The sequence below is a fragment of the Magallana gigas genome, chromosome 3 (genome assembly GCF_963853765.1).
Source record: "Magallana gigas chromosome 3, xbMagGiga1.1, whole genome shotgun sequence".
Lineage (NCBI taxonomy): Eukaryota > Metazoa > Mollusca > Bivalvia > Ostreida > Ostreidae > Magallana > Magallana gigas.
In genome coordinates this window covers 49,442,384-49,468,129 of record NC_088855.1, presented here as the reverse complement: position 1 = coordinate 49,468,129, position 25,746 = coordinate 49,442,384, and the positions used below count along the sequence as shown (strand labels likewise).

The following is a 25,746-nucleotide window of genomic DNA, read 5'->3' as shown; positions in this document are numbered from 1 at the left end:
AAGTTGATTTTAAATAAACGTCCATCATATCATAGTAAAAGATTATATATTTTAATTTTTTAAAATTGTAAAATTTACCATAGAAATAGTAATCAAATTTTACAAACTAACAAGGACTATATTTTTGACAGAACACTGGCGTAGGAAAATATCACACGTAATCATAATTGTTATTGAAAATTACTGTTGATTTATAAATTCAATAAATATTTTAAAAACAACAAAATCAATCGAAAAAAAAAATGTGGGCTTTGCAATATCAACTTTAGCTTTAATATTTATTCAATTTAGTGGCATAAACTGATAGACATTATATTTTTTCATCATTTCATTTTAGAATAAAAACCTAATATATTAAAATAGATGTTGGTGTAACTGATTTAATTTAACTGCGTCTATTCTTATTATCCCGTAAGTTGAAGGTAAAAATAATAACCTTGTCCTGACGTTGCTGTAAAAACAAGATGGTCAGGTTTAATTTAACTGATATCATTATTTGGTATTATTGTTTGTTAGACTGTGTAACATTTCGTGTATTTCTAAATACATGTATTAAAAGTATAAGTAGACCTTTCTTAAGAAATAAATATTGCATGAAGGTTGAAGATTTTATGTCTGGGGAATAAATGCAATCTTATAGAAACTTTTACTCAACTTGCACTAGCGAAGAGACATGGGTCACAAACTGGCAGATTATCACGCTAAAAAAATTGATATAGTTAAAAAATATTTTCAGCGTTTAAATCTACAAAATCTTAGCAAAGGTGCTTTAAAGTTATTTTATGTAATTCATCTCCACCCTCAACCTCAATAAAGTGTATATACATTTGTATAAAAAAAAATTAATTAACAAAAATATAAATTTTATTAAAAATGATATCGTAAATGCATACAAAATAATACCAGTATGAGATATAAAAGATGAAGGCTCAACTGAAAGACAATTCGCAGATGATACAGAATCAAGAAATTTCACACTAAATTAAAATGAACATTTTCCTTCTTAATAACGTAAATAATATTGGTAAAACTTGTATAAAGACATTTGGGCTAAAACAAACAAAATTATGAGTATTTGTTCATCCAAACAAAAAATTCAATCACTTTTTTCTGTTACTTAATGTCTGACCCGATCTGCAAACAGACTCTGAGATTCGCGTTTGCTTTGGAATGCGTTGGGCAGCGATAAACGAGCTGGAATGTGATAATTGGTACTGACCAGAATATTCAGAGACAATATGTAAATAAAATATCATAGTGTATAAATAAGTATTGTTACTCAAACTCTTATCATTATAATAAAATGTACAACCACGCAAAGTCATGCTAACTTTAACACAATACTGGATCCTTTCTCAACCTCTGGACATTGTCTGCCTATCGTTTTTGATGCAGACACATCCATTGGAAACCTTCTCCCAGAAGTAGTCGTACACATACACACCCTTTTTGTTACACCCTGTCACCCTCAGCACCCTGGTATAGTAAAACAGACGCACACAGGCTTTGTCCGGGGAGCCAAGACAACCGTTACATTTACAATGAACCTGCAACATCATGCTTGGGAACCTGAATCTATCATACTCCATCACCTTGTAGCCGGGACACACGTGTAATTTGTTATCTAGAGTTGTTGGACACGTAGAGCTCTCGTTGTCTACCTTCACATAGATACTTTCGCTGTATTCAGGTGGAACGGTCGCTTTGTTGCGCAGTTTATCCATTAAATAAAAACTTTCCGGCAAGTCTTTTAGTTTGTATCGGCTTAGGCCGCGCGCCATCTTACGAACGGATGAAGGATTGCGACAATCTGTTCTGCCACTTTCTACTTGACAACAAAACAAAGTCAGCAAAAAATAAATCTACAATGATAAAATTTGCAATATTATAAAATTAAAACAGCTAAATCTTTCATTTCAAAGAAATTTTAAAATTAAATGACCATCTCGTTGTATACTATGCAAAGTTTGACGAAGTGAAAAAAAATCATTTGTACCTTTTTCATAAACATGTTAAAAAATTGATTTCAAGCTTGCTGCCTTGCTTTTCAAATCAAGTTATATTTGATCAGTTTCTATCAAAACTGTTAATCAAAGTCTTGAAAAATCTGTAGTTTCTTATATAGTACCTGAGTTTATTGTAATAATTGGATATATAGTGATGTCACTTCGTCCAATTATAGACTACAAAAAAGGAAGTTAGAAGCAAACAGTTTTCTGCAAACAGGGAGGTAATCTATTTTTAGCCGCAGTTAAACTGCATAAATCCGGCTGTTTAATTCTTCTTCGAAATGTAAAATTTAATGGGTACTATTGGTTATGCAATGATATCAACTCCATGGAAATTTCATTTGAAATTAATATCAAGTTTTCAAAAGCAATAAAACTAAGGACTATATTTGGTATTGTCAAAATAGTATCGAATCAAAATCAAATCTTCATAAAACAGTATACAGAGGATATCTACCACATTATTCTTGATATTAGTCATCATCGTCATATAGCTGTTCATTTTTGACGTCGCAAAAATGAACAAACTCCTGCAATTTAGCAAACAAATGAAAATATTGTCTTTTTCATAAATTTTTTGCCTTTGAAAGTACATGTATAGAGCGCAGATCTGCTCAAGTGCGATTTTTACATATGTCTTTGTTCTTATAATTATACACATCATACAATTATGTAATTAAAAAATGGTGCTTGAGCAAGCATGCGCTTGATGTTTCCAATTTGAAAAAAACCCGTCGCAAAACAAAACGTTTTGCTCCAAAACATTAATTCAACAATAATAGGCAATCTTCATGACGTCATTTATACATTACGATGTTACTGGGGTGATAACTTTTCACATACCTATTTTTAATATGATTTCAACTATCTTCAACCTTATTTTTAAAGCTCTCTATGGAAGTATAAGTTTTGGGGCCGAGAAATGCACATTACCTCACATATAGTCCTTTGCGAAAATAATCGTAGTATATAACTAAATTACATAAAAGTTATTGCTGCGGACACGAGTCATTACATCAACAGTTGTAAAATTATCAAAGATCAACATTGATAGCAAGCGGAAAATAATAGCAATAAAATGCATATATTGTACATATATTGTACAGTATACATGTAAATTATTTATAGAATCTCTAATGATTTGAGATGGTAAGGCTCGGGGATATAAAACACACAAAATCATATACCATCGCAAATCATGAGATTTTTTTAAATCAAGTTTTTCCCCATTTATTAGTAAAACTTCCATATTTTCTATACTTGACATTATCGTTGTAAGCCGCACACTACACTCATAACAAATTGTCAACAATATTACAGCGCGAAAAACAAATTTCAAATCCAAACAGATTAACAACATTTTCGAACATATTCTTATGAATTTATGAAGGACAATCTATATTGATTATAACAATTATAACTGCAAACCCCCCTATAAAAAATTAGAGAATTCTGCTTCAACATGTTATAAACAAAACTGAACTATGTAGTGTTTAATTATGACGATATATGGCTAAGAAATAAAAGTTATATTAATCAATAAATGATCGATAGTTTAAGATGTGATAAACACTATAGGTTTATAGCGTCAGCCATTTTGAATTCTCGACTAAAAGCTTAATTCTTTTATTCTGATCCGGATTTCCAGTCAATACCGTTTTTTTAAAAATTGGTTTCATGCTCCCTATTAAACTTTTTTTTCATTTTTGCCTGACTTAATGAAAACTAAAGTTTTATAAAATTCCAGGGCTAAAAGAAATCGACAATTCGTTTTCCTGATTGACTTTTCCCAAAAAATTTTAATCTTGTTGTTGGAAATCATGCATCACCATTTTTAATCCAGAAACATCAAATTCCCTCTAAATCCCAAACAGATAATAAAAAGGGAAGGGGGTTTTCTGCCTTCGGTCATTATTTTGATTTTGAACAGATAATAAAAACGTAATATCGCCTGATATATCCCTCCAAATTTATTCCACCACACCCAGTGCCTCGGACTAAAATCGTTGTTGCCGGAAGTTGTGCTGTTACTATGGCCAAAAGTGTCTTACTCTTGGCATTTCCACTTATTATTGTCTAAAATATGTCACTGTTTTAAGATCAGATGTGCAGTCGATGAGTGTTTACGATAAGATATAGGATTCCTCATACATGAAACACAGATTGTCTTAACTATGTCATTGAAATGATACGAGGCAGAATGTTACATGGCATTTAAATAACCTGACTACGCAAAACGTAAACATAAAAAGGGATTTCTTGCATTACATAGTGTAAAACGATACGAAACGTTTTTGAATAAGAATATGTTGTTCAAAGTTTATATCAAATTGAAAAACTCAAGTAAATGTCATAGTAAATGTATATTGCCATTAACTTAAATGCTTTTATTAGGATGGCGTGAGAAGAAAACAAAACAAAAATTGTGTATATTTTTTAGGGTGCTTTATTCAGATGCATTGTGTATGAAGGATTTATTATATCCTCTCAAAATATAACATTAAGTTGGTTTTTGTTTTAATTTAAAAACGAAATCATATCTATGTATTCAATTGGTAAAACATTTATTTTATTATGATTAATTTGGAAAGTATGAAGCCAAATACATGTATGTTTGTACATGCTATTTAGATGTACCTTCGTGTTTCATGACTATTCATAACTATTTTTTATTTCTGATAGAAACTGTTTCATTATTAATCAATGATATTTCATGGCTTTTTCGAAAGATAAGTGGTATGAATGATATCATATAAAAATAAATTAATAATCTCATATAAAAAAAAAAAAGCTGGCTAATAAAAAATTATCGTAGGTGCATCATACATATATCTTATACATTAGGATTACCGTACTGTTGATTAAGTCTAAAAGTAATTTACAACTTTCAGATTTTCTTATCGATCATTTAATTACAGGACTTGATGTGAATGGTTGAAAAAGTATGAGATGTTTCCGCGAGGAAGTTTCATCCCTACTGGATTGCTAAGTGCAGATTCAATGGGGGTTAAGAGAGGAACTACGGGTCGGCAGTGAAAGCCGGAACAATGTCAGCTCTTGGCTGTAAAATAAACCATCCCGACGAGTAGAAAATATGCGTTCTTCTTAACATACAGCTCAGTGCTCGTCGCTTGTACAATGGATTTTTGAAGACGTTTTCATCCGCATAGCATTGATTCTATTATACCATTAGAAACATTCTTCAAATGAAAAAGTTTTCTTGTGCAATTACAATCGTATGAATTGTTAACTTAACATGAATGTAGCTATGAAAAAGAGTTTTTTTTAAACAAACAGACAATAGAAAAACCATGGTCAGACTTGAAACTGCAAATTCAGGCCATTTTAATTTGAGGAAAACTTAAAAATTACCAGAATTGTCTAGTTTTATGCGAAAGGATAAGGATTGCTTTACGTTTGGTTATTAAGTATATATATATATATATATATATATATATATATATATATATATATATATATATATATATATATATATATATATATATATATATATATATATATATATATATATATATAAAAGATGAGGTGCCAAAATAGTTGATGTGTTCTTGTTTCATAATCTTTCCCTTTATATCTGAGTAGGGGATAAGTTATATAAATTCACTTACCTACATATTATTGACGTTTTTATGTGTTCAAATCATGTACATAATTAAAGACATAATTAAAGACAAGGAATCTTATGTTTTGATTTATAAGGTATTCGCTCCAGAGGTATTCCACAATTTTTGGGGCCTTCCTTTTTCCTCTATGAGATCTTCGGAAAATTATCAACGTTTGTATTATTTATACATATACATTTTTCATATTATATAGTTCAGTTGATTCTTGGGCTCAGACAATTCTTTATTGAAAATAAAATGTTAATGAAATAAGTGTTTTTGAATGAATTTTGCTTAATGACAACAGGAAGCTTGGCGAATGTTTTATAATAGCGTTGTCTTTAATATTTACATTGCGAATTTGACGATTCTTTTTGCTTGTATCAGTAATAACAAATAAATATTTCATTTTTAAGCTTACGAGGGTTGTCCCAAAATAGCGTAGACAAGTGGCGTTATTCAGTTAATCGAAGACAAAGGAGGATGAAATTTGTGCCACAAAGGGTTCAAGAAATTTGCATTCAAATAATGTTTGAAAATTAAATATTGTTTGAGATTAAATTAGTGAAATGAAAGCATGTTAGATCAGAAATTCGACATGCGGCGCAATGTCAAAAACAAAAAGTTAAAATCAACATAATGAAATGAAATTGCGAGGAAAAGTACTTTTCGAATAAAAGAATTCAAATAAGACATACATTGCTATTTGATAATAATTCTATTATTTATTCAGAAAATGTTTGGCTATAACAGACTTTTATATATTTTATTGCGCGTTTTGTGACAAGTTGAAAAGTTAACTCGTATTAAAATGACGATGTCAGCGTTTAAGGCGGCGCACCAATATCTGATACAATTTTGTAAAGACCATTAAATAAATCCTAAGCGGCTTTGGAAGTAAATGAAATTAACAAAATAGATTAGAAATGCGTTTTGTTAATAAGTAGTTAAACAACATTGAAAATATTTGAAAAAGTATGATGACAATAAGTTGTAAAAAGAAACCCCGAACAATATCGATGGACGTCAATATGCTGAACGACACATTTCGGCAAGACGGACGTAAGACAACAAGTAATACAGGGCAAGTTTGGAGCCGACAAATCGTATGTACTTGGAAAATAAAAAAATAAAACCCAAACAAAACTAGAAATATATGTTGAATGTGCACTCTGGGAACTTCAAAGATAATATTTTTTGAAAGACTTTTTCGGAAATAAAACGTAAATGTTATCGTAAACGATGTGGAGGGGTTAGCAACAACTTAAAACTGGAAATCGACGTCGATACTAATCATTCATTTTCTCGAGAAATAAATAAAGTACAATTTTGAATTATTCAGTATTGTTTGCCAAAGGGTTATTGAAGAAAACATAGAAGTCTAATGAAATTGCAGTGAACAGATTATAAACTATGTGTCCTGTTTACGCTATTTTGGGACAACCCTCGTAAAGATACTATGTTAGAAGAATAAATAACACATTTCTTGCACCTGTCATTTAAACCTTTTTATTTTCTATATATAAGCTATGTTCTAGACTACAATGAAAAAAAAATTAGTATCTATTTTTAAAAACCTATAAAACTTCCTTATAACGAAAAGACTACATTATTCCAAGATGAATAACTCTAGAGCAGTAAGTTGTCAGTCGAGTTAAGTTTCTTGTCACATGAAATTCCCATAGCACTGAACCGTCTGGTGAGCGATATGTTTGTATCTATATGTCGAACTCTTGCTGTTTCGGTTATCATCATTTTCACAGAGGTTTTTCGTAAAGATTTATAAATCTTTATAAAAGCATATCAAATATAACATCAATGTGACAGTTTTGAATAAGATTTTTCGTTACTTCTCTTTATATAATTAGGCCAGGTACCGGTATTATCAGGTATACAGCATGCGCGGATCTAGAGGGGGGGGGGGGGGTCGGGGGGGGGGGGGGTCCCGACCCCCCCCTGGAAAATGAAAATTTATTAAATTTACATAGTAAAATTATCACGAAAATATGCCTCGGACCCCCCCCCTGGCAAACACAATTATCCTTCGGACCCCCCCTGGAAAAATTTTCTGGATCCGCGCATGTACATGCACTCTAACAGTGATCAATTTAATAATGCCAACCCAGCAGGGTTCTATTTTGATTATATGCGTTTCATGTTTACATGCATATGTTGACAATTCACACTTTTATTTGACAGAATAGGGTATCTCGAGTACTCCCCCACATATTCCTGAAATAGAAACCAAACAAAATGCCGGTATAGTTTATTTTTTGCCGCTTATCTTTGTTTTGAAATGTTAATGATTACACTAGTACAAGACCTCATGGTGTGGGGTTTTACCGTCTCTCCTCTCTTATTATTGATGACAATAGTATAACACCCCATGGGGTGGGGTGTTACCCTCTCTGCTCTCCTGTCACTAACGACAACAACAAATATGTGTTGCCGGAAGTTGTCTTGCTAGGTAACTGACCTCAATCAAAAGTATTGTGTACTGGATTATTCATGCAAATCTGGACCAAATGAAAATAATCTCAGATATACTATATATAAATGATAAAGGAATGTAATAGGAAGAAGGTTAAAATAAAATGTAGCGCGAAGAATAGAAAATTAGGTCTGGAATTATAGTGGGTTGATATGATAGATAAAACATTAGTGTCAGATTTCCAGATATTAATAGATGTCTGGCTAATGCACTAGTAGTTCAATTTAATGAAGTTTCAGGAAATGAAGATATTCTTCTTTTCAAACATTCATCAAAACTATATACAGAATATCTATTATCAAAGCTGTAGACAGCGTGTCCAGGGATATCTGTTACCATTTTCTATTTAAACAACTTTTAATTAAATTAAGGTTTGATTGAGGTCAGTTAACAAAAAATCAAATGCATTTTCATAACTGTACATGATGTAAATTTTTAGTCAATAATTTTCACAAACATTCATAAGTATTTGGGGAATTGAGCATTGTTTAAAAAACACAAAAAAGTGTGTCAAAATGACGTCCTTTTTCATTAAAGACAACGTCAATTGAATGAGTAAAATTCCTCACAAAAACCAGTGTACGGTTCCCACTTTCTAAAAACTTCTCACTATTAAAAGAATATGTTCATTGGGATGTTTTATTCCAGGGCAATCTTATTTCATAAATCGCCCAACTATATCTTGAATCTGTATTTGAAACAACAGTGTTAAAACGAACGATGCTTGCCCTCTCGTTCGATTGTTCGAACACAATTTACATGTACTAAAACTGAAAAAAAAGATATTGTTTTACTGGAGTCTATTTTTGTAAGCCTCATTCCCTTGCTGATTTCGATTAGCCTTAAAAAATACATCAGTGTACAAAAGACCCGAGCGCAATTACATAAAAAAGTTTCTTCGGGAAGGTATTCCACAGGCCAATAGAACCACCAACACTTGACGCTCATTACGCTTCAAACGCAAAATGTCAGTTGCTTTTCAATTTTTCTTTCTCCAATGTTCAGACCTCTCGGATTTCAAAATGTTTAAATCTATTAAACATAATAAAATAATAAAGTTAGACTATGAAAGCCACAGGCAACACAATCGACAGTCACTCTGAACCATGACCAAATTGATAAATAAAGTTACTTTAAACAATTTTTGTAGTGAAAAGTTACTTGGTGACAAAAAGTACATTCATGCCGAACTTTTTATTTCCCCTCTTAATGAGTCTCTATAAGAGAAAACAAAATATCATTAAGAAAAGTTTTCTTCTGAATTAAAAGGGATCTGAACACGATTTCAAATTTTGTTCTTTCATTTTAAATGTTTAAAATGGTTGATTCTTGGTATTTTTAATAATTTTAAGTTAATTTTAAATAAGCGACTTTCGCTGGGCTCGGATAAAAAGATTGCTTGTCTATTGCTCTTACTTAAAATAGTCAACAGAACTTATAATAGTTTTTTAGTGTTTACAAACCATGTGAGCTCAGCTAAGAATAGTTCTGATACATGTATGAACCATCATTCTTGTAACATGAACGATCGGCGTCTTCACGTTACCAATGAACTGCTCTTCGATCGTCATCGTTTATTGCCGTGTGTCGGTAGAAACACTCCAATGTCCAAACATATTTTCCTATACAGTTTCGAATTTATAAGTAAGAGTTATCGAACATTTCTAAGGTGCTGACATGGGGAAAAGTGTACCAATTCATTTCCCATAGAGCGCAATATTAACCTAAACACCCCTGGCTAATTTGCTATTTTACTTACAGACATATCCTTGGTCACATCTGAAAGTTCATTCCAAGCACTAACAAAAAATTCACCAAAAATATATATGGTCCCATCGCGTTTATAACTCAAAATTGAGCTTGTATACAACTTACAGCAATCCGCAGCAAATGAATCCAAGTTTCAAAAATGATATCCACCTCCTATCTTAACCCCTCCTATTTCTTTATTTTCTGCAGTTCCTCTTCATTCCACCACTGAATTCAAAATTGAAAAGTTAATCATTATTTTAACCAACTAATTCAGCCAATCACATAAAACCTACCTTTTTCTGACGGGTTTACGTTTCTCTGATGTCAACATCCGGTGCATTGGTACTCTCATTCCAACTGTTAATAGCCATTAGGGGCTGGATGGTCGATTCCATTTTAGGTTATATTCACCTCCACAAGACAAAAAACTCTGTAAAAAGATAAAGGAAATGTTCAAATGTTAATGCTATATTATTTGGACTCCTTTACTAAATAAAAGTTGATGACCAAAAATGTCATATTTAAAGATTTAAGGCAGATATGATTGGTAATTTGTTGACCACCTAATTGCCTGATTTTTGTACTTTGCCAAATACTTGAGGCATAGAAACTTTAGATCTTTTCAATGCTTGAAAAGAAAAACAATGCATCCCGATTTAGAACTTTCATAAAATGATTAAATTATTTTTATTTTAATCACACACACACCTCTACATGTAACTTGTTGGCATGATACCTTATCAAAATTAGAGGCAAAACCTGAAATTTAAGAACGGAACTGAAGGGACCTCTGGATAACGTAAAATAATCTTTCTTAGAATTGGATAAAATTGTTACCGATACTACAAGGAGGTTTTGGAAAGCTCATACGCGACTGTAGAAATGGCCTTCCGTCTTATTCTAGAGAGGATAAGAAAAAACCAGCACAACTGTTTCTTGATTTTCCTTGTTCTTTGTGTTTTGCCCTTAGCCAAAATTTTAATTCTTGAAAACCAAAATCTTTACATGAGAATTGTCTTTCAAAAACTTAAATTATATGAAGAACCTAAGATTAAAAAAAAGTTACAATTCAAAGATAAACGCTTCTGATAAATGAACGATATTTTCTCATCAATATATATAGTTATGTGTGTGCACGAGTGCGTGTTTGTGTGTTGTCATGTACTTGTCATTGAAAATTACAAAGAATTTGATTATATAACATGCATCACACCTAATTTCACTCATTCAGTGTCATTTTCTGATGCAACATTGCTAAAATTGAAATAATATTAACCATTGTATTACGGCAAAAAAAAAACCCCTAGCATATTAAGCATAAAGTGGAACATTCGTATCTGACACAAACTTCATCAGATTATACACATATACAACAGCTTACACTGTTTACAAACTGCTTGCTGTATTGAATGCTGCTTACTTTTTCTTTCGATAATGATTCGTTCTTAGGTCTCTTCTTGATACCTGGTGCAGTTGGAATGGTTAGATAAACAGTTGTTATAATGGAGTGGGCTTTGTGACAAATTTCGTGATAGATGTTGGGTAAATATGAAGTGTTTGGGCGACAACTTCAATCCACCGAGCAACTGTGTTACTTTCTTGGACCGAAACAAGCCAGGTTTACGCTATTTACAGAGATTTTCCAGGTAAACAGTAGCCCATATGTATGATCCTCACTTGGGCGGAACTCTTTGCACAGAACTTAATGGGCATATTTCTTGCAACCTCTTCGTCTATATATATGATGACAAACGAGTTGTTTAAAGATCTGATGGAACCTTTGAAGTTTTAATAATGGCTTCACATGAAGATTTTGATACTAATTTAAAATTACTTTTTTAAAAATTTTATTGCATTTGGTTCTTCAAGCACTCTCACATCATTTTTTAAAAAGTATATCTCAGATCATACACAAGAGGAAAAATCATGGAAGTATTCGTCTAAATATAACCAAATTACCTCAAGGACGTACAATTAGAGAAATCGGCATCACTTAAGTCTTATCCATTGAAGTTTAAGTAGTTGTTGATTTTACAATTGATCAAAAGTGGACAAACTTCTTCATAAGGCAAGACTTATGAAAGACCATCGATAGAGCTAGGCACTGGGCCTAATAAAATATCGGTAAACGAAGAACACAAAAATTCTCTTTAACAAGACTATTTTCTCTGTCATTAAATGGTAATTTCGAAATTGATTTCATGAAAAGGAAGCAATTAAGAAATAAAACTATTTGGCATAATTTCAGATTTAGGTAGAAAAATCCCAGGTTGACACGAAAATGATGGTGCTCGTGTTTAATTGATAAACTACTAGTATTTCAGATTTATTCCTAGAAATACCAACAAGTAAATATATTTTGAGTGATTACTTACAGGTTATTTGCATTAGAGATATTATAAATCAAGACAGACCTATACATATATACATATACGCACTGACGAACACATATATAGACAGGTTCACTTCAAATCAAACGGGCACCTGTTGCAACATAAGTAATGGTGGTATGGTGTTTAACACTCTGCTTTCTTTCAGAACTGTGATACATCATGCTTTAGCTAAAAGTAAGAAAAAGATCGTCTTTTTTTTTATTCGAGTTGACAAATCGGGTCATCGTGTAACATGTACATGGTTAATTTAAAAAAACAGTCTCTTTGAAGAGAAAGAAGGCGAAAAACACAATACGAAAAAAAGTAGATTATCACTCAATTTTACGTACTTTTATCATTTCGTTTGCATTTTCAATTCTTGTATAGATATGTATTTATGAATTTTTAAAACTGATATTTTTAAACATTAATATTTCAAAGATTGTTTTAGGTTTTACAATAGAATTTTCGTTCAATAAATGCACTGAAAACAAATCAATCATAAAATACCATTTTAAAAGTTCATGACATATTTTGCAATGATCTCATAACCTCATTTAATATATTTTACTCACTTTAATGATAATGACAGCAACCATCGTTTGTGCGGCCAGTTGAGCTCAAGGTATGAGATGGATGTTTATAAAATGTGTTAAATTTTGTCAGGTGCATTTGCCATTCAGTATGTGCATTTTAGCCACAGGACATGAGAGCATCTGTATCAAAGACCCTCTTTAATTTACATTCAACAAGCCATCATTAATATCAAAGTCCAAAGGTAATTTAAGAATACATTGAACAAACTTAAAGTGGATGTAGAACCATGTACAACTGTCTATGGATAAAGAAATGATTAACCACGCTTTCTATACCGGATACTGTAAACTATTTTCTTCGGTCTAAAGAAGAACTGTTGTTACCTATATTGATCTTAAACCCTCCTTTAATCTCTACCATCTGTCAATCCTGTGTTGACTTTCTCTCATTTTACTCGTGCATCATACGCATAGCAGCGTGTGCTTACTACACCTACTGTTTCAATGAGTTTTGATCACAACAGCGTTATGTACAGGTAGAATGGACAGGAGAAACACGTGGGGTATCGAACCGCTACCAGATTCTGGAAGTCATGACCACTCGCCACCAGCTCGCCTCCCTACCTATCCTCATTTTATGAAGGTAAATCTTAATTATTTAATTTAATTTTCAAATCAATTTTCTCAAGTGTCAAACGTAATACGGTGAAAAATAGACATCAATAACGTTGAGGACTGTTGACTTATTTGATAAATTACCAAAAAAGGTGTCAGTTTGGCGTAATTGTATTTGCATTTCAGTCAGTATGGATAGGACAACAACTTCTCCTTTTCATGCACGTTCGACCAAAACAACAAAGAGTCTTTAACGGTCTATTCATTTTATTATGCATTTATATTACATTACATAGCTGCTTTGATAAAAGGATTTATGTATGCTATAACGTCAACAACGATTGGCACTTTTTTTCGATCATGACCCATGGGTCGTAAGTCCTCCAAGAGTAACCAATAATGTTATTAACTTTTCGTGACACCGAGTCATTAAACAGATTTAATGTTTTAATCCAATGCACGAGTAGATTAATCTGTGTAGAAAGTTAGACGATTCCGTTTTCTTATCAGCTATCACGGAAACATCCCTCGTCATTTCACGGACTGTTAGTCAAGTGTTTGTTGTATATGCGGTGGCAGGATGGTACTGTACAGAAAACTAAAAACAAATGAAAGAAAGGTTAAAGTCATTACAGATCATGAAGTCCTTTTTCTCATAAGCGCTCTGTATTTTTACGACGTTTTATAAACAAAATTTAATCATCAAAACACATGTAGATAGTAGATACATTGTGATAATCATCGATAGTCTAAACATGTAGCTTTAATAAAATCAAGTTATTGAAGACAAACTGTACACCCGCGTAATCAAAATAATGATCTGAGAGACAAGATTATTTTATCGATAATTCAAAGACGAGCCCTAGTCTTAGAATAGGAAGAGTTCATTAAAGTATCTTAATAAGCACAATCTTCAAGGTAAGTTTTTAAACACAGCATTCACAGTGCCTTTACATATTAATGAATATATTAGGATTATCATTAAATCAGACATCAATATTATCCCAATGAATAAGATGAATACCAAAAACAGTGTACTTTATAGGCCGTGAAAACAGTGACCTACACTTGAAGATACACCAAACAAAAAAAGGGAAGATGAGTAACATTTCTTAACCCTCCTATTGAATGCTTTCACCTCTAGGAACAATTTGAACATTTATCAAACGAATGAAACACACTGTCCCACGGTTAAATTGTACAAGTTTGATTGTGCCCTGATAAATTAACACCCTCCAGTTTCCCAAGTTATGGCAACTGATATATGTACATGAAATATACTAGTATCTATAAGAAAAACGGTATTCAACTATTTTATCAATTAATTGCTGATCCTACTGTATTCAGAAATGATTTTATTCATTCATAATTAACTCTAGTTGTAAAACACCATTTTCATTCTAAATGACTTAGTTTGATCCTTCAGCTTGTGTAACAGTTGTTGGATTCAGGTCCAGCCTTTTACATTGAGGCTCAGAGAGAATGATGAATTATTAAGACAAATAATGGGTTTACGACTATTTGTAAACACATATTGAAGAATTTATTACAAAATTGAAATCTCTTGACCAGGCAAAGCACAAGTAAACAAGAAGCCTCTCATGTCTACACTGATTTGCGTTTTCCTGTGCCAGTTCAAGCTGATATCTGTCTGTATGCTGTACACCGGAGAGCCCTTGTGTGTCTATTGACTCGAGGCGTTCCACACTTAAAACTAAATTTACAATTTTCATTAAGAGAGGGTCAGAGGTCGAGACTTCAAATGTTTTCTTACGGGGTTTCTTTGGAGGTCAGCATGGTAGAGAGGGGCGGGGGTGGAATTGAGGGCAGGTATGCGCTATTGTCTACCTGTACAGGTAGGTGTATTGTTTCTGACCCGCCGCCCCCTCTCCATCGAACGCTTTGAATTGAGGGCTGCATTCCATTGATACGCCAATTTATAAGTACCTCTAAGAGACACAAGTTGGGTGCAATTAATGGGCCTTTAACAACACTGAAGAGATAAATACAATCATATCAAGGTCCCACGGTCCATGTCCGCGAATAAGGTGATTCTCATTTGAACAGAAACTCTCTGCAACTTATTTCTTAGCAACAAGAACTCAATGCTCATAAAATTGTTCAGGTTTGATAGCTGTTCCATATTGACCACAACAAAGCTACATTGTAGATTTGTAAAAAATGTATCCTTGTTTATCCTTCGTATTTCCCGACTTAGATGGAATTTCTGTATCGGAATCTAATCCTCAAGGTGAGGAGCCCCTGTTTTGTCGGTTTCCTATCCATGTTTCAGTTAGCTGGTCGATGGCTGAGCCATTCATCTCTGATTCTTCCCCCTCGTGTTTTATGGCTCAATCTTAAGGATAAATGGAGGGCTGAATCCAGGGAATGGGATAGATCATCGTTAATCTAAATCGGAGGCTCTCCTGAGACTCAAAAATTAATGTCAAATTGAGTTCTTTAAACAAAAATGTCTCAATCGAGCGACCTGATGAAAGATGATAGAAACATAAGATATCGGTGACATGTTCCAGAGGATGAATAGGGGCATATATGCATTTCTGTCTAACGGACTACTATTCATTATAAATCAATGGTTTTCGTGGGATGATGGTTAATAGCTCATAGAACATGTGGATGAACAAATCCCATCGCTCGTCCTACTGTTGCTTAACAACACTAAGGATGCAAATTTAATTGTTACCGTGTTAATGCATGTACTCGAGTGTTAACAGTTAGAAGATTTATAGAATAAATGTATGTTGGTTCTTGGTGCAATTAACAGAATTAAAATCAAGAAATGGTAGGAAAATGTGCATTGCTCTAAAGTTTAACGTTATGAAACCAGTACTTCAAATAAATACATAAATCTTTTTTTTTTGCAATTTCGTAGATGTATAATGATGTTATTGTATAATGCAGAATTTCACGCTGTCCAAGAATGGTATGTCTTGCTACCGCGATGACAGCTTGCAATTGGAAACGATATTATCCCGCCGATTAAATTGCTTAACAGCAGAATAAGAAAATTATGTTTGCCAATGACTCCTGACGTATCTACCAATAATGTTTTGCAATATTTACATCTTTTTCTAATATTACATAAAGTACGTGAAAAAAATATATAGCAAGGAAGTGAAACAAGAACTTGATAACCTCGAAATATCCGCCATCTTTTTTTCTGTCGAAAAACCGTGGAGTTCCTTAATTACTATTTTAAGAAAACCTCATACATTTTGAGGTTTACAGTAATCGCCAAACAATCGGGGAGAGAACATAGATTATTTACTGGTGTAAAGGAAACAATAACTGATTTATGTTTTTCACATAAAAAGCCGTGAGCATATTTGATGTATTGAAGGTAAATTGAATACTATGTGACATTAAAATATAAAGTTTGTTCGCTTCTAGTACTCTATAAGGGATTCTAAAAAACTTTAATTGATGATTTGAATTACTACATACTACAAGACAAACTCATTCATAGATATCAGCTATTATTGATGGACGTACTACAACAATACTAATAGCTGTCCAATACGAGACTATAAAAGACACAGATAAACAAAACCAAAAAGCTAGATTATAGACAAATTACAACTAAAGTGAAATGCAAGAGAGCTGAATTGGCAAACTATTATTTTTATAAAAAGACAACCTGCTGCAGCGTTAATGATGAAAAGACATGCACCAACTATACTGAGAGACAGACAACAAAAATGTCTTATAGACTGACAGCAACTGAACTGACAGATTGACATCAGTTATACTAATAGACAGAAAACAAAAAATACACAAAGACAAATTACAAACTATACCGATAGACATACTATAGCTATTCCAAAAAACAGATTATAGATATACAGATAGACTACAGCTATGTAGATAGCCAGACTATAGATATACAGATAGACTACAGCTATGTAGATAGACAGACTATGGAAATACAGATAGACTACAGCTATGTAGATAGCCAGACTATAGATATACAGATAGACTACAGCTATATACATAGACAGACTATAGATATACAGATAGACTACAGCTATGTAGATAGACAGACTATGGAAATACAGATAGACTACAGCTATGTAGATAGCCAGACTATAGATATACAGATAGACTACAGCTATATACATAGACAGACTATAGATATACAGATAGACTACAGCTATGTACAATGTAGATAGACTATATAGATATACAGATACTAAGAAGACTACAGCTATATAAATAGACATACTTTAAGTATACAGATAGACTAAAGCTATATAGATAGGTAGATCACAGCTACACAGATAGATGAACAAGCAGAAATAAAAATACTATCAGTTTATGCAAACCAGTGGGTTGTACTAACGCCTACCTTGATTTGACCTCTATTGATACAAAAGCTTGATTTTGTTTGGGTCCTACATGCGCATATCTAAGTTGACTTTTCAAGAAATAAAAAAATATCTTTCGTAATAAGCCCTTATTATAGTTTCCTGATTAAGTTTAGAAAACCTTCATTAGGCTCACGCTTCTCTTACGCCAACCCAATTTGTTTAAGACATGTTTTAGAAATATTAAATCTGAAAGATTTCTAATTGCAGACTTAGCTTAACGAAATATGAAATCTGTTGAGGAATTAAGGATATAACGAGAGGCGAAGTTTGATAGAGAAATAAAGAGTAAAGGTTAACGGGTGACTCTTAAAGTTGTCGATTAATTTGTATTCCGAAGAGGGATCTAAACGTATGATTATTTCAGGAAAAGACCAAGTTTACGATAAAACTTTACCGCTAATGGCTCACTTTACCCAAGACGAGTAAGCCGACAGTAGCAGCACTAAGGTAACTCCTATAGATTGCCTGATCCGATAATGTGGGTTTTTCTCAGGAATCTGAAAATGATATACTTATCTCCTGTCATTTCGCATTGAGATTCAGAGTACGGTAATTATAGGTAGGGTCAAGACTGATTTTTCAATTGTGTGGATGTAATTTTTACACAAGACAAGGTATGGACATTTTTAACATTTAAGTCGTATACAATTTGTCATGAAAAAATATTTAGAGTATAATTTTGTATTTCCATAAGTAAACTTTTGCGGGTTCATAAAACATTAAGTAAGAAGAAATAAAATTTAAGATCTTAAAAAACCGTTCAGAATCTTTGCAGTAATCTGTAATACCCTGTAACAAGATAAATATTGTCACTTTATTGTGCTGGAAGGGTTTTTGTTTACAAATATCAGTTAAGCGTGTGTGAAAATTGACATTGAAATTAAAATTGACATCCAAAAATCTTTAAATTTCGAAGCTTTTTTAAAAAACTTAAATCTATGTATGGATAATGTCGAGAAAATTATAAAATCAATAGAAAACGCGAGATTTGGGATGGTTTTCATTCCACTTCCAACATTATAAAGTATGTCGTATTGTTTTTGTTCCTTGTTGTTTTGTATCCGTGCGTGAACGGTGCATTCACGCAAACTGACGTAATCGGCGACATTAATGAATGCGATTACTTAAAATGTGGATCCTTTCTCGGTGCTATCGGCTATTGAATTATACACAGTTAATGGTTACACAACACAACACAAGCACACAGACAACAAAAACACACAAACAACACTCAAACAACACAAACACACGAACAACACACACACAAACAAACGCTTGTTATTTTCTTTCCAAGGAACGACAATGATTAATGAATTTTAAATATCGTATATTCTTTCTCTAATAAAGTTTTCCAGAATAAAGTCGATAAAGAGCGATAAATTAGCGCAAGGGTAACATTAGGACTCAAATGGGGTCGTGTGAAAGGTTGACGAGAACCTTATAATGGAGAGTTACCTTTCTTTCGATCTATTCCCTTCCATAGCATGACTTAAAGAGATTCGCTCCTTAGGTTTTGGGTAGCCATTTAGGGTCACCTCTAGTCTGTAAATTCTGCATCACATATTAATTCTAGTAGTATATTTATTTTTGACAATGCCAAATAAACTATACTGAATAAAATTGTTTTTAAAAAATTACATTTTTACGGGACTGTATTTTGTGGCGGAAGGTTTTCAAGACGGTAATGAACAATTTTCATACCTCACTAGTTACTGTAGCTTCCTAATTCTCAGCGCAGGCAAAACTTCTTGATAGATTACGATATATTCATGATATTTTGAAAACATATTTAAACAATATTTTGATATTTCTATCGATATATTTTGGCATAATTAGCTTATATTTAATAAAAGTTAAGAAAAAATTAACTCCAATTTTGGCCTAAAATTAGCTTATTTCATGCTATATCTCAAATTTTTTAGATGTGACCCCTACTTGTTTTACTTTTAAATGAGACATAAAATGTATTTCTATTTGTATGCAAAGTTTTGGAAAGATGACATTATGGTAAAATTTTTTATTTGTGTTATTATTTGATTACTTCAAAATTTTGTAACATCTGTTGTTGTGTTCATAATGTACTGGCCTTTGAAGCCACCAGTAAAGCAAGAATTTTTTAACTTTGGCTTAAATTTTACTTTTAAAGTCACTACATGTGTTCAACTTGTGACATAGGTCACAAATAAAATAAATGAACATTTTAGGTCCCTATCTTTATATCTAAGTGGTTTTCGGATGATTGACATTACTATTATTTCAGGAGCCAACCTCCTTACGTCATATCGAGTTAGTCAGATTATGAAAATTGTAACAATAGTAAAGAAATGTGTTTGAATGGCAGGTTTGATCTCATTGACGGTCAATGGTTCGAATGAGACCGAGAAATATGTGAAAACAGACGTCTTTATTCGGATAAAGTATTGTTAATTAAAAAAACTCCAGTTTCAATTTAGCAATCTCTCTCTCTCTCTCTCTCAAAGATTTTAAAATTTTTTTAGCATGCGTACCACTTGAAAATGACAAAGAAAAAATGATCAATTTTCTGAAAAAAAAAAACTATTAATAAATTTATTGATATTGATAAAAACGAAAGCCCCTGCGGTATTCGAACTCGGGACCTGCAAATCGACACACCGAATCAATACCTAACACAGTGTTAGACACCAAAGAATAGTTATATAAACAGTTTCACACTGGGTAAAAATCGCCATTGTGTGACGTACTGTCATCATAAGGTAAAAGTCACGGGGTCTCGAGGAATTATTTTAAAGAACTAAATTTCGTATTGTCTGCGTGCTGGTGTAATGTGAGCGTAATCTCTGATCGCTAGAAATATATCGGTAGGTGTCGAGCACGGTGACAAGTAATGTGTCTGTCGGGGCCCCTAACAACGTTACTCTGCTTCACCGTTTGTCTGCCACCGACTGACGTCTGAGTACACCAAATAATCTGATCAGGAAGAACTATATATAGGGCCGGTATATATATACACTTGTTGGAAAAGAATTTTTCGAGGAGAAAGTCTTCAAGTTTACCGGATAACATTAGCGAATCAGAAAGATGCGAAGTCACACTATGACAAGCTGTTTCTTATATCTAGTCTAAATTTGGTACATTATTCTGGGCTGTATGCAACTAAATTCTTTTGAAAAACCAAATATTCGATAGAAAACCTATGTGTAATGTTTTCATGCTATATTCACACAAATTCGTTTCAAAACTATACATGTGCATGTATTAGTACTTAAGTTTACAAATGATTGGAATAATTAGTTTTAATTCTAATTAAAAAATCAAGAAGTACACATTTATAATCAAGCTATTAAACAGTGATTATATAAATAATTACTTTGTATCTAATCGGTCAAAAGACAAAGAACATGTTCCATCAGTGTTGGGGACAACTCTATGTGACTGATCAGACAATGCAGCATGCAATTTGAGCTCTAGACCAGTGTTCAGAACGAACTATAAAGAAATAGTATTTGCCTGACTGGTATGAACTTCATATAAGTCCGGATTAAGGGGAGCTTTTACCTGCTGCATGACATGTGGTCTCTGACAGTTACTGTAGCTTACACAGACCAATACACTGCTAACTAGCCCTAGCAGGTAGCAATAAACCTTGTTCACTATTTACCGTGGATGGGAGTTAGCCCGATCTTTTACAAGTCAATAATGATATAATTATATCATAAGATAGTACAACCCCAGTAAGTTTGCCTATCTGATTGCGGCTTTAGATGCCCATAACATGGTTACAATAAATTAAATCAAACAAAGAAGCAGTTCCGAAACATATGGCGGGGGCTCTGTTTGATTTGCCGCTTTGATCACACCCGAAATAAAGTGGAATAAATGGGCCCAAGGAATCGTTGTCAAAGAGCTCCAGATCTCAGGATCTGACGAGAGGGAAGCCAAATGATTGATACCAAGATTACAGAACTATGTTAAATTCGGCCCCATATAATATCTTACAGATAACAAAGGAAACAAAAAGACATCGGCCGACTCCTGGTTGGGTCGTCGGGAACTTGCCGGGCACTTGTTCTACCTAGGTTCGATTAAGATGTGACGTTGTCACTGTGAGCAATGACTTTCCAATACGGTAACGATGCCTTTATCATTGATTGGAGAGGACTAGATTTGCGAGAAGTCAACATTTTATTTATTGTTACGACCAATAAAAACTAGTGTTCCTTACTGGTCAGTATACGATCACAGCGATTCTTTTAAAAGGAAAAACTAATAAAATCCCCTCTTTGTCAAGCACTTCAGAGTATCCTCGTCTACACCACATTACACACTGTTCAAAATATGGTCTGATAAACGAATCGAAGGATAGTTTGAAAATTTGTGTGACATGATTAACATTACAGCAACAATAATGTCAACAAAGTGCGTGTCGGTTTCAATCCACTACAACTCTATATATAGATGGTAAAACGTACTGCATGATAAAATGCATGTATGCAGCTTACATTCTAAATGTAATATAAATCAAAATACTTTGTAACTTCAAAAGAAAGTAAAAATAAAAACCACATTACCAAACATCAAATAAAATATACCATTCTGTGACTTATTTTAATTATTTCAATATCAGCGCACCCCGCATTCCAAAAATAGATTAATGGGAAATCAAAGGGGTGTGGATTTGCCTTTTTATTTAAACCGATTATTTGTGAAACCATTTATCATACAGCATATATTTGAGCACAGGTTTAAAGGTGTATTCGTCAACTTAATTATTCAACGCAAACAATAAACAAAGACAAAATGGCAAAAATGGAAAAGTCAGTACGCATTAACTGAACATTCCAAACAGAGGAATCAGCGGCTGTCAATAAATCAATTTATCGATAAATTGGTTCACAGTTTAATGTAAGTGTGTGAAGTTTTGAACTGATTGTAATTTTAATACTATGCAAACTAAGCAGGGCCTAAACACGGGCATGATTCCCTTATCAACTTTTGAAGTAGTCCTGAATAAACAACATTTTGGTGGTGATTACTCTGAGGTTAGACTCCTTAAGCATTAGGGAGAGGGTGGATAGAACGAGGGGCCCTCAGAGTTTTTCCGCAATATCAGATCTGTAATGTCAACCGACTAATGCGAAACTCAAAGAACAAATGATCTGACAGCGCAGATAAGGTTATGATGCACGATCATAATATGTTTGACGATTCTATCAAACATGTTTCCGGTTTTGGGTGGACTAAAAGTCCCCTTGACACCCCCTTTCGACTCGTTCACTGATGATTTGTACCAATGAGGTAATAGCGGAGGATGTGTTTCTGTAATATTGTTCATAAATTCCAGATTCCCATGCTTGTGTAACGCTGGCCTGATTCCATACATGTATGTACATTGGCTACCGTTTAAGAAAGGATTGTGACGTCACGTTTCTGTTGACAAACTGTTGGCAAAGTGCTTCCACACAGCATCCGTGGATCAGCCCCTAAGCATGGCCAAAAAGGTAAGATTGTTTACAGAACTTCCATACTCTTTTACAATTCAAATGATATGTTTGATTGATGTCAATCAAAGTAGTATTTGATGACAGAAAAATCGCACAGACCAGTCAGCAATGATGCCCTCATCATTTCAAAACAAATGTGGAAATTTTTTGGGAGATAAAAAGTAAAGATAATATAATTATATTCATATGTCATAAATTGTTTATTATTTTCTCACTTTTATATCATCTCTGTATAATTTCAAAATCAACCCCGTAAGCAGACAATTTCGTTAACGGGACAAAGATGGACAAGAAATTCTAGTAATTAAATTCATCCCCCTCCACCCGTTTAACAGCACCCGAATTAAAGCATACATTAAAGGATTGGACGATTTTTACTTTTACATCTCACACAGGCCTAATTAGTTTGATTTGTTTTTAAGGAAAAGTTTGATTGTCTCTAAACAAAATCGAATTTTTAGAGTGTAGCTAATAACAGGGACTTATGGATATAGTGAAATGATCTGTATAATTTAACAATAATGGCTTTTGGGGGAGGGGGGTTATAGGATTGTAGAAATGGTCGTCTTATTCTAGATAAAAAAGAGAGCACGCCATTTCCTTGCGAAGTCTGTTATTTGATTTCCTTGTGCTTGGAGCATATCCCCGTGAGCATCAAAACGCCATTTCCGAGTGTGGTGATCTTGCAGGTCTCTTACCCGGAACAGTTAACGCCTTGTTAACACCTGATTATTCAATCAACCCCACAGACTCTTATGAAAACCATTCTCCATCATGTTGAGGGTCAGGGTCATATTATATGTCGACAAAATCGCACACATTGACTTTGGTAACTTACATGTAAGATAGGAGTTGGTGCAAGCTTATTTCACTGTGTAAAATTAAGAATCTGTAGTCTCGTAAAGTACAAGTACTCCGATTTCATTCTGTGCACAGCTTGATCATACAATACTTGTCCATCCTGTTCATATTTCTGTTAATTACGCATGAATACAAACACAGCAGTATTCGGTAAAGAGCTGTATTATTCAAGAGCTCGCTGGTGGCCCATAAATAAGGTGACATTGTTGGTTTTATTATAATTTTCATGTAACATAACGCATTTCAAAATGAAAACAAACAATCTCCAACCTGTTTTGTTTTTAAGAGTACAATAAATTATGATTTACGTCTAAGTACAATCTAAAACGGCAAGGCTGAAGTGATCTCGACAGTGTGAGAACAGATATTGGAAAGATTACAACTTGGTTAACCTCGACCCGTCCAAAGACTTACCTTGAATACAAGAGTCCAGAAGAATCATTATAAAATACAGACAGCCCGCGTCAGGTTTGTTGACCTTCATCGATCAAGTTCTGTAAGATCTGTTTTAAATAGTCAAAAAGAGGGGGAGGGTGTTTATTCAAATAATTTACACATCAAGTTACATCAGTTCTGTGTAGCCAACCTTCATATTTATGTAATGTTTATTCTTAAAGATAGATTTTACTAAAAGACTAGTTTTCGTTTATATGTGTTTTCTATAGATATTTTTATCCTGGCGTAAATTATTTATCTTATCTTATTTGTGCTAAAATTTTATCAAAGGTAACAAAATGGATTATTTCTTAGATATTTTTGTTGAAAAGATGTATACATACTCAGTATTCATAAAATACAGGTGAGGGAAATTTCCAGTTTATGACACCGCAAATCGAACAACTTGTAACACCTGATCGTTTTGTAATAATTTTGAAGGAAGATAACGTAGCACAATAAGACACCGTTTGACCAGTCATACCCTTCAATGGCGTCTTTTTTTTTGGAGGTTAGGGCACGTAGGTTTTCAATGACAAATGACTGGAACTCCATTAACAGAATACATCCCCTCTGTTAGTCTTCTTACCAAGTTTCTCTGAAATCGAAAACACACTATAATGTTAATGTGTCTCAGACAAATTTATAACTACATGTACCATTAATTACAATATCATTCTAAACATTGATAAGTTGCAATAAACCCTCAATTGAATTGAAACAAACATAATATTAATCTAGGGTGATTAAACTCAATCACAACTTATATATAAGTTAATTAGTGCATCGTTCATCTATTCAAAGGCTACATTAACTAGATTTTTCCTTCCAATATCTTAACAAAAGTTTTAAAATGTAACAATTTCAAAAATGTTCAAACTTGTTTAATGCTAATAAACATTTCAATATGAATATAAGCAGAATGGCCAATTGAAAAATGTCTTCAATCAGTAAAAGGCGGAGACAAGTTTTAACTCTATGTCCATCTATCTATTCCCATGCGAATTATTATAATAGCAATAGTTACATATTTTTTTAAAAGTTAACAAACTTCTGAAAGGCGAGTTGTTCAACGGTTGCTTTAAAATGCAAATGTGATTAAAATGCATGCATTGTGCAATTGGAGAGAGAGAGAGAGAGAGAGAGAGAGAGAGAGAGAGAGAGATGCTGTATGCTGTTCT

At 33.0% G+C, this 25,746-nt stretch overlaps 2 protein-coding genes and 1 long non-coding RNA gene across 8 annotated transcripts in view; 1 reads left to right on the top strand and 2 right to left on the bottom strand.

The window, feature by feature from the left end:
- Positions 1 to 929: 929 nt before the first annotated feature.
- LOC105322962 (interleukin 17-like protein) lies at positions 930 to 2,077 on the bottom strand. The gene is made up of 2 exons (XM_034483136.2): positions 1,997 to 2,077; positions 930 to 1,862 (listed from the first exon to the last, which is right to left on the bottom strand). The coding sequence occupies exons 1-2, from the start codon at positions 2,009 to 2,011 to the stop codon at positions 1,356 to 1,358; spliced, it is 522 nt and encodes a 173-aa protein (XP_034339027.1). The 5' UTR covers positions 2,012 to 2,077; the 3' UTR covers positions 930 to 1,355.
- Positions 2,078 to 13,278: 11,201 nt separating this feature from the next.
- Positions 13,279 to 25,746, top strand: part of LOC105322950 (nitric oxide synthase, salivary gland) — a 52,712-nt gene continuing 40,244 nt past the window's right edge. For 3 of the 5 annotated variants that reach the window (XM_011421861.4, XM_034483133.2, XM_066080156.1), the window contains exons 1-2: positions 22,795 to 22,941; positions 23,110 to 23,266. The gene's annotated coding sequence lies outside the window, so the exon portion shown is untranslated. Of the gene's footprint in view, positions 13,427 to 22,794; positions 22,942 to 23,019; positions 23,267 to 25,746 lie in introns of those variants that run through there. The other 2 variants (XM_066080152.1, XM_066080157.1) reach the window with 2 other exon arrangements.
- LOC105322948 (uncharacterized) lies at positions 13,660 to 25,166 on the bottom strand. Of its 2 annotated transcripts, none has more exons than XR_002199001.3 (3): positions 25,050 to 25,166; positions 24,545 to 24,633; positions 13,660 to 13,996 (listed from the first exon to the last, which is right to left on the bottom strand). It is a non-coding gene; the product is annotated as an uncharacterized lncRNA (long non-coding RNA). The 2 variants fall into 2 exon arrangements; XR_004604311.2 differs by lacking the exon at positions 25,050 to 25,166 and adding an exon at positions 24,910 to 25,040.